General features: G+C 33.0%; 1 protein-coding gene across 1 annotated transcript; it reads left to right on the top strand.

Annotated features, from left to right (window-relative positions):
• The first annotated feature begins 5,604 nt into the window (after window positions 1-5,604).
• Window positions 5,605-9,923, top strand: LOC107954710 (zinc finger CCCH domain-containing protein 3). The gene is made up of 7 exons (XM_016890350.2): window positions 5,605-6,069; window positions 6,476-6,645; window positions 6,884-6,937; window positions 7,368-7,484; window positions 7,565-7,855; window positions 8,911-9,186; window positions 9,344-9,923. The coding sequence occupies exons 1-7, from the start codon at window positions 6,006-6,008 to the stop codon at window positions 9,683-9,685; spliced, it is 1,314 nt and encodes a 437-aa protein (XP_016745839.1). The 5' UTR covers window positions 5,605-6,005; the 3' UTR covers window positions 9,686-9,923.
• The last annotated feature ends 365 nt before the right edge of the window (window positions 9,924-10,288 follow it).

The following is a 10,288-nucleotide window of genomic DNA, read 5'->3' as shown; positions in this document are numbered from 1 at the left end:
ACTCAAAAGATCTTTGCTGCTGGTGCTGGGGCAGGGATTCTGAAATCTCTTAGATTGTTTGTAGTAAACAAAAATACCATACAATAAAAGGAAAGGGAAACGAAATTGATTTGAGAACAAAAATTTGGGGATTAGGGATTTGTTTTGATTGGAATTTGGAATTTTTAAGGTAAAAATGGCACTGGCTAGGGTTTCATATATTGAGTTTCTTTAGCAGAAAAGAGAAATAAAAATAAATAATTTTTTTAATTGATGGGTTGGAAGACATTGATGTTTTCTTGTTTTTCATCTTCATCTTCTCCATTGAAAACGTTGCTTCCACCTCTGAATTCATCGCTCTTCATTCTAGTTTCCCATACCGACCCAGCTACAACAACATTGCTTTTAACACCTAGTCTTCTGTAACTCAAATCCATCCTTTTTCTCTCCAATTTATTACCTTTTCGGCTTAATTCATAATTTAAGCCATAATCTTGATTTGGAATTTCAGTTGAGTTAGCATGTGTTGGCAATGCACATGTTCTAATTTATCTAGTTTGAATTTCATTCAAGGTAAAGAAGTTTGTCTGTGTTCTTAGCATATTTTAATTTATTGTATTTTCGTTGTATTTTGCTTAGTTTATGCGTTTGAATTTTTTAAGAAATCATTAACAATGGATCCCTTCCATTTTTTGTCTGTTTGTTTCTGGTTTCTTCACAAGCTTAGTTTCTTCATTTAATCTCATCTTTTTTTTGTTTTTGCTTTGTTTTATTGCAGAAACAATCGACATTTACTGGTACAAAATTTTTTTTACTAACAATTAATACAATTAACAATTAATAATTTTACTAACAAAATGTTAGATTTTACAAAATGTTTTGACTGGTACAAAAAAATATAATTTGATATAATTTTAATAACAATTAATTTTAATAACAATTAGTTTTAATTTTAATAAAAAAATATAATTTTAATTTTAATCAAAAAATGGGCCAGGCCCAAGTCCCGTATTTTTTCCCCGGGCCGAGCCTAGACAAAATCTCAGGCCCATATTTCGGGCCAAGCCCGGGCCTAGAAAGCGGGCTAAAAAAAATTTTGGGCCCGACCCGAACTTAGCCCGGCCTGGCCCATGGACACCTCTAATCTCTACATATCTGTGTATATTCTGAGTGTTCAACGAGATTAATAATGAGTTAAAGTGAATATGAATTGAAGTGTGTATGCAGGTACGTTTAAAAGAATGAGCATATGTGATAAATGTTAAGTGTATAAGTGCATGTCCAAGTGAAATGGGTAAGATTATGCATGTGTAAGTGATTGAAATTGCTAAGAAATGTTTGATTAGTTATATAAAAGAAATGTCAATTATTAAATGAGTACTTATTGTTTACATGTAACTTACTAAGCTATTTGTAGCTTACACATTTTCTCCTTTCCTTTGTTTTATAGTAATTTGAGCTTGTTCGAATTGGGGATCGTCGGAGCTCATATCACACTATCATAACTATCTCGGTATTATGTGTTTTCAAAATGTTTAAAACTATGGCATGTATAGAGTCTTAATCATTTTGAGTATGTTCATATGATATGGCTAAGAATAGCTATTGAAATGGTTAGTAAAGATTATGTTTTGGTGTAATTATGTTTAAATGGTAGCTAATATAAAGAAGCAGTTTCTTTGACAGCAGCAGTGATGTGAATGTGAAAAATCACCATAAATAGTAGAAATGGAATTAGAGGGTGAATGATATATAGAAATAAAGCTTATCAAGTCTATTTTTACATGAAAGAAATGATTTAGGCAAAGGAATTTTATATCTTGAGATATTTGAATTTTAGTGAGACAGGGTCAGAATGGTTTTTGAATTCCCCTGTTCTGACTTTAGAAAATCATTTATAAATTTTACAGAAAGAATTATGGGTCGTAATTTATATGTCTAGATTCCTTAGTGAGTCTATTTTCAAAATAAACAAACGATAACATTATATGAATTCTTTACAATGATATAATTGATTTTTAGTGCCAAGAGGTCAGAACTGTCGAGTAGTGAAACAGGGGAGAATTTAATGAATAAACTGTACTAATTGGCTAAACCAAAATTCTAAAAATTTTATATTAAGAATTTATATGAGTCTAGTTTCAGGAAAAATTTACGGATTTAAATTTCAAGTTTCGTAACTCAAGATATAATTAAATTAGTGACAGTCGCGCAGGTGGACAGTTTTGTTGTGAACAGTAAATTTAATTTTAAAAGCAATTTTTTATGCTCTGAATTGGTAAGCTAAGTTGGATGACATCTCGTACTCGATTCCGGCGATGGTCTCGGGTAAGGGGTGTTACAATCACTCTTTTTCTGCTGCGATAATGAATATAAGTTTTGGATAAAATATGATTTAGTTTTTGAAATGAATTATCTTTACAAAGGAAATTCCAAAGATACATGATTTCTGAAATTAAAATGTTTTTTTTTTTTGCGAAATAAGGACAAATATCCAAGTTCTCTAGTTTTGAATAAAAAGGAAAAAGGGTTTTAAGGTATGTTTTAAATTATAGAAGTTTTTTTGTGCCATTCCGATGGCCAATGTAGCCTTCAGAATTTGGTCATAACATCTAGGATGGGTTTAGGAGGTTACAGACTGCATAAGTGATAGGAGCAAAATGCCTAAGTTTTCAAAGTGCAAGATTGAAGTCATGACGTGGTACCATTGTGAGGTCGTGACGAGCCCTACTCAGTGAGTAAGGTCGTGATGTGGTACCATCTTAAGGTCTCAAAGAGAACAAGTCTAAGAGTGACGTTGCAATGTGGAATCCACAAAGTCACGACGAGCAGCCAAAAGTTTGGACTTTACAATTTGGTCCCTAAACGACCTTCGATCACCTTGGGAGCATTTGATCTCCCCTAGAGAAGATAAGAAAACATAGGGCTGAAAATTTTAAGGGAAAGAATGGGGATGACCCCATAAAAGTTGAATATTAGCTAAAGAATAGCCGAAGGATATTTGAAGAACTACAGTGCATCGATGAAGATAAGTTGAGGTGTGTTGTATTTGTAACACACCAAACCGGACCCTATAACATGATCCAAGAGTGGTGTGTCACTACTTAAAAATAGTTAGACTCAAAACTTTCTTCAGTAGAAGCTTTGAATAATTATTACAAGGTTAGAGTTATAAAACATATTTAAATTGTTATTCTATTAAAGTAAAAGAAACATTATTAGTTTGTAAAATACCCAAGACATATGGCGTATAAACTTAAATACAACAACTATAGTAATTAAATACATTGGCTTAAACTCAAATATTAATACTTTATATAAGTTTCATCAAAACAAGGTCTTAATAAATACAAGGGACCATTGATAGAGGCTGTAGGTCTTGTTTAGGGACCTTCTCTCATTCAATCTTTTAAAAACATGTAAGGTTTTTAATGTCTAATTTCAATTATGAATGATTAATAAATGCGTGACAAGTACATATGGCATTATTTCCTTAAACTATGTGGCATGCTTATCATACATATGCATGAACGTACATTTGCAGTCAAATAAATATCATCGTGCTATCATAAATAAAAGCATAAAATTTAAATGGCTTTGACCAACCAAAATTTCCATGATTCCATCCTAGAAAAAAATAAAATTACAAAACTCACCCTAAAGCATACTTTAGGTCTTCTAATTTGCCACCATGGACTTTTGTTGTTGCATCGATTCAAGTCATCATCACCATTATTTTGTCGCATTCATCACCATCATCAGCCTCCCACCATTGCTAGACTATCATCGACTACCACCGTTGACCATCATTGTTAGACCACCAACAGCCTCCGTTGCTGAACCATCGTCGGTCTTTCACCGGTTGGTTGGGTTGAGTTTGTGTCATCTCGATTAGCCTGGATGCGTCTCATTTCTCTAGGCTCCATAAAGAATATTGGTTATATAAGACTTATGTCCATGTCCGGCTCACATAAATTATTCTAAAATAATAATATAAATAAATCCTACATGAAGATGATAGTCCACAATCTAATTACATACCCCAAAAATAATAATAATTACATTCAAATTTCTACGATTCATAACTTTGGCAAAAATACTTTATCATATAAATAATAAAATAATAACATACACTTATTCATATGCATATCTCTAAACATGTTGATAATTATAAGAATGTCATATCTTATCAAAAATTAATCACCCATGAAGAAGAGAGAAAATTTTGGTATCAGTTTATACTATAAACATAGCACAACATGGCTTTGATGCCACTTGTTTGAAAAAAAATCCGGTTCAAAAAAGGTTTTCTTGCACAGTGGAAAAATAAAAATTTTGAAAATCGAGTCGGTTTGTGATATTTATAGTAATAAATTTTTTTCCCAAAATAATATTTATGCTTTGAGCCAGATGGATCCTTTTTGTTCTTCGCTTTCAATCGAACAACTTTCTCCACTATTCTCGTAGCACGAACTACTTCAAATATGAGTTCAAACAATTACAAATCAAACGGAAATCATAAATAATTTTCTTACTTTCAGTAGGAAAGTAAATCACTCCCTTATAGAAATCGATACAATTGTTATCCCCTAAAAATAAAATGTATACTTAGAAATAAATTCTCACTATTTCCGGACAGAATATCAATATCTCAAAAGTTGTGTGCAACTTATTGTAATTTTAGCCCTACTGATACTATTTATTTATAGGGAGAGGAAATGAAATCCTAGTTGAATTAATAGAATGCATTTAATGTCTATTTAATAGAAAAATCAATCTACTGGTTGAATTAGGATAAAGGAGTAACTAATAGGGTGTCTCCCCTCATATGTATTATGATGGGGATTTTGGGCACTATTGTATTAGGTCCAATTATATGTATTTCCTAGACTTTTAACCTAGTATTTTATAATTCAATCTAACCCAATACATATTTTTCTATTTTTCAAAATAAACATCATAAATTAATTAGTTTCTCAATTAAATAATTTTCTCAACCCGATTCTAATTCCATTAAAATCATGATAACTTTATAGTAAAAGAATCTATGAGAAAATATATTTAATTTCTATACTTAACGGATTCATAATGGTCAATTAATTTAATTCCATTTTCGAACTTCAATTAATTAAATAATAATTCAAAAAACTTAAATTAATTCTCAAGTCATTTTCATACTTAGTGAGAAACAACATTCATTTCCGAATGTTACCCATTTCTCTAACTTTATCATTTCTATCAATTTTTATTCATTTTCTTCAACATGCAATTCATTTTTGGTTTCAACGAGCTAGTGGAGGGATCAATTGGACGTATGTGATTAGAGCTCAAATGATTTATAAATTAATTCTAACTTTTTACCTATTAACTATAAGCTCATTTAGTCACGAAGTAATTCTACTATAATATCGTGATTGAGCTCTCCCTAGTGACATATCATTACAAAAGCTACTTGATCAATGCTAACCAATTAACATCCAAGAAAAAATTAGGATGGAATTAAAACAGTTTAAAGTTTAAAGATCAATTTAAAATTTGATGCAATTTAGGATGTTTGTTACAATTAGCCCTTATCATCATGTGTGGGTAATAATGTCTTTTCACCCCCAAACCCAAAGAAAATTTATTATCGGTGCACCTGAAAGAAGCTTACTTGAGAAATGAAATCCTTTCAAAATTTTACAAATTTTCTGGTTTTTCGCAATTAAAGAAAAATGAAAAATAAACGGCATTTCCCTTTCATAACTCTAAAGATAAAAAGAAATTTTATGTTGAAAAAAATTGGAATATTTTCGAGGATTTCACTTTTTGATTCTTTATAAACTCTTTCTTAGTTTTCACACGAAAAAAAAAATCTCTCTTATTTCACTCTCTTGATTATCATCATCATCATTTTATATTGAATCAAAGATTTTTTATTTGAAATCCGACAGCATTTGCTTTGATTTATTCCCTTACATTATTTTTTTTTCGTTTTGATCAAAAAGTAAGAAACGGTTTTACAAAATTCTGTGCTGCCATCACCGATGCCTGATAATCGGCAAGTTCAGAACAATGCTGTGTCGAATGAAACCGCTGATAAAATTGAAGGTAACACCGATTCTTTGCACCCTACATCTTACTTTAAATTATACAAAGATCTAATCCTACTTTATAGTTTTTTCTCTGTTTTCTTTTAAGAAATTTTCTGTTGTTTTGATCATTTTCCATTGTGATCAATGTTTTAAATTCTTGTGTAAATCATAAATTTCTTTTTGTAATGGACAGAAAAGTAACTTTTCATATTTTAATTTAAATTGAAACGTTTGATATTTTTTTTGGAGCATCGGAAAATTGTTTTTTTTTCTTATTTCTTTCTTCTTCTTTTTTGTTGTAAATTATGGTTGCAGTAAATTTGGTTTAAAGTTTGTTATTTCAATTGTTAAATGGTTCATTTGGTGCATTCTTGGGAGATTCTGATTTGGTTAATTTTGGGGATTTTACCCTCTCTTTCCAGAAGCAATTATGCGGTTAAAAATTAATGATAACAATCAAGAGGTGGGTGTTTCTAGATCAGCCTCGTACCCTGATCGTCCGGGTGAACCGGATTGTTCTTATTTTTTAAGGACTGGATCATGTGGTTATGGAAGTAATTGTCGTTTCAATCATCCGGTTTATGATGCTCAGGTAATCAAAGCTTTTATTTGTCTTCTTTTGAAGTGGATGACATTTAGTGACTGATAATTTCAAGATGTAAAACCAGTGGATTCAGATTCTTGCTTTATTTTTAGTATAGTAAAATGAACACTTGCAGTTTTGTTTTTTAATCTCACTTGTGGAGTTTTTTTAACCTCAGCGTGCCTCTCTCTCTCTTATAAAGTTGTTCTGCTGATGTACTGGTTGAGTATGTTGTTATTTGGTGCAGAATGGGCAATACAGAGAAGAACTCCCTGAAAGAATTGGACAGCCAGACTGTGGGGTATATATACTTTCTCATTTAGGATTAGTGGATTCCTGCTATAGCCTATAAAACCTCCCTTTTCTGGAAATGTTTGTGTTGCCATTTTCTGCTGGGTATGTGTAGCTCTTGTATATATATAGCAGACAAGATTTGTACATATGCATATTAACATGATATGCAGTGAAATGGAATTTTCTGATTATTCTAGCCATCATTTCGTTGTTTCTTTTATTATTGGTGGTGTACTGTACGTTGATTATTCTGTTTCACCCATCGTACAGCAGAGACTATCATCTTAATTTCACTATTGTGCTGATGTTTCCTTGTTTAACCTGGTGAAGTGATGCATAACCCCCTCCCCCCCCCCTCTCTCTCTCAGGGAAACTGATGTTCAAAGTATTTCTAGTGGAAAACATTTTAATGTAGAAATTTTCTTTAAACCTTGCAGTACTTTCTAAAGACTGGAACTTGCAAATATGGATCCACATGTAAATATCATCATCCAAAGGACAGGAATGGGGCCGGACCTGTTACATTTAACATTCTTGGTCTCCCTATGCGTCAGGTGCTTTTTTTTGTTTTTTTTTTCTTTTTTGTGTGCTTCCTTTACCATCTATTGTCTCATGCCGTTTCTGTTTTTATCAGGAAGAAAAATCATGTCCTTATTACATGCGGACTGGATCATGCAAGTTTGGAGTTGCGTGCAAGTTCCATCATCCCCAGCCTGCATCACCTGGGGCTGGCTTACCTGCAAATGCTGTGGGATCATCGATTTTGCCACCATCAGGTGTGCCATATGTTGGTGGATTACCCTCATGGTCACTACCGAGGCCACCTCATGTCTCTGGACCACGTGTACAAACCCAAAGCTACATGCCTGTTGTTTTTTCTCCTTCTCAAAACACAATTCCTGCTCATGGTTGGAGCACCTACATGGTGAGTGAATTCTTCCTATGTTCAGTAATGCCCATCTGAAATTCTGGCTACAGATTTTTGTGGTCAGTACAATTAAAATTCTGCAAGGTGCTGTCCTTCTAAAGAGTTTCTTTTTTACAGTGTAAAATGCAAAGTATGTTGCACTGATTTTTATATTTGTTTAAGTTGATTTCATTTTCCAGAGCAAGCCCCATGTTTCTTTGCAAGCATAAACACAGTCTTGATCTCCTTTCAACTCTATGTGCCTTCAGATAGCTAAATTGAATGTTGTATGTTGAATCACTGGATATTTGAATAATGTGATAAGAGCAGGACCTTAGCAGTTTTGATAATAAAGTGATGTGGTCTTGATTATAAAAAAAAGTTGTTTATGAACTTTCTTTTACCACATGCAGCTAAGACCGGTTGGTCCCCAAGGTTTTCTGCATGGTTATCAGGAAGGACTCATGATGTGCATTTTCTTATCTGAGGGAAAGCAATTAATCATTTTTTTCCATAAAGACTTACTGTGTGTATTTTTTTCAGTTATCTGTTTCTAGCATTGTAGTTGCCTGCTTTTAGCATTTTTGTCGGTTACGAATGGTATCACTGACTTTTTCTCACTGAAAGTGGTTGGCATTGAGATGTTATTATAAAATTTGGCTTTACTCCATTTTTCATATGAATTCACTTACCATCAGAAACATAATTTCTCTTGAATGAGTACAACCTTAGGAACATTAGATGCCCTTATCTGTGCTCAATTGTTGCCTGGCTGCTTGCTGAGGATATCTGTAAGGGCATGCTCTTTTTATATTCACACAAGTGGCTGTTGTCTTAGACAAACGTTAATATAATACTATTTATTTTACAAATTCGTATACCCATATTCTCCTGTTCTTTTTTGGACATGCTTGAAGTAACCTATGCATTTTATTGTTTGACGTATGAATTTGACAGTTTACTGCAACTATATTGCCTTATACAATGCATTTTTTGCGTTTTAAAAAGTGGTTTGAAAATTTCCCATTCCACCTTATTTTAGTTTTGGTCATTTCTAATTTAAATCTGATCAGGGAAATATGAGTCCTGTATCTTCTGCTGGTATTCTTGGATCGAATTTCGCTTACAACTTGATGAATCCCGCTGAGTCAGGTTCTACTGAGCAGATGCTTTTGTCATCAACGTCTGCTTCAGATTTTCCTGAAAGACCTGATCAACCCAAATGTCGGTACTATATGAACACAGGCACTTGCAAATATGGATCTGATTGCAAGTACCATCATCCAAAGGAAAGGATTGCAAATTCAGCAGTAAACAGCATTGGCCCACTCGGGCTTCCCTCTAGACCTGTTAGTTTCCCTCTAGTCTTCACCCTGTCAAGTATTTAGCTAAGTATCCATACAGGTGAATTAGTTTTGATGAAGCTATGCAGATGGCCATTTCTAACAATCCCATCACTTAAAGCAAAATAATTATGTTGATTATTTCTCGTTCTTCTATATGTAGGGGCAAGCCATATGTTCTAGCTATGCTATGTATGGTCTCTGCAAATATGGGCCAACTTGCAGATTCGATCACCCATACATGGGATGCCCTTATAATTATGGTCTAAGTGTCCCTTTATCCGTGTTGGATACGTCTCTCTTACCATATCAAAGAATGTCACCAACAGCCCATTTGTCTGAAGCTCCTCTGCCGTCAAAGCTCTCTGATTTGGCATGGAACACTGACTCTGTGAGCAAGAAACATCAGAACTCGGAGATTAAAAATTCGGATGATCCACCTCCTCAACAGGTTACGTCACCACATTCTTTGCAGGGTTCTTCGAAAACCTCACATGATGATTGAAACTGATTTAATATGTCATTTTTGTTAATCTCTTTTAACTTGCTCTCCTTTTGTTCAAATTCGAAACCTTCGAATGAGACTTTCATGATGTGTACCTCCTGCACCCCTTTCACCTGTGATCCAGCTGAGTCGATATAGGTTGTTTGAATATTTGCTATGAGCAAAATGCTGGGAGGCAGGAAGGCAATTTTTCTTTTCTTATTTGTGGTGAATAAAATGCAGGTGAAAAGTTGTAAGATCCTATGTTTTTATTTTTTGGCTTTGCTCAAATTGTTTTGGTTTTTCTACTATGGTTGTGGATTTTACGTGAGTTGCAAACCTGGAAATTCATATATTAATGCGGTGTTTATGTGTTTTCACTTGTCATAATCTATACTGTTATAATGAATGAATGGATAATCGGACAGTCATTAATCGATTTCAGCTTAAGCTACTCTATTTTATTTTATCTTTTGATAAATCTAAAAGAAATATATACACACGAGAGGAATTATATAGATGGTAATTTGAATTGTTGATTGAGATATTTATGAATATTCAATTTTTAGTTTATAGATTCGGATTCGAATATTGTGGTTTTGAGTATTATTCGAATTTGGATTT

This window comes from Gossypium hirsutum, chromosome D07 (assembly GCF_007990345.1).
Source record: "Gossypium hirsutum isolate 1008001.06 chromosome D07, Gossypium_hirsutum_v2.1, whole genome shotgun sequence".
Lineage (NCBI taxonomy): Eukaryota > Viridiplantae > Streptophyta > Magnoliopsida > Malvales > Malvaceae > Gossypium > Gossypium hirsutum.
Note: the sequence above shows the minus strand (reverse complement) of the source record. Positions and strands in the feature narration are given on the sequence as shown.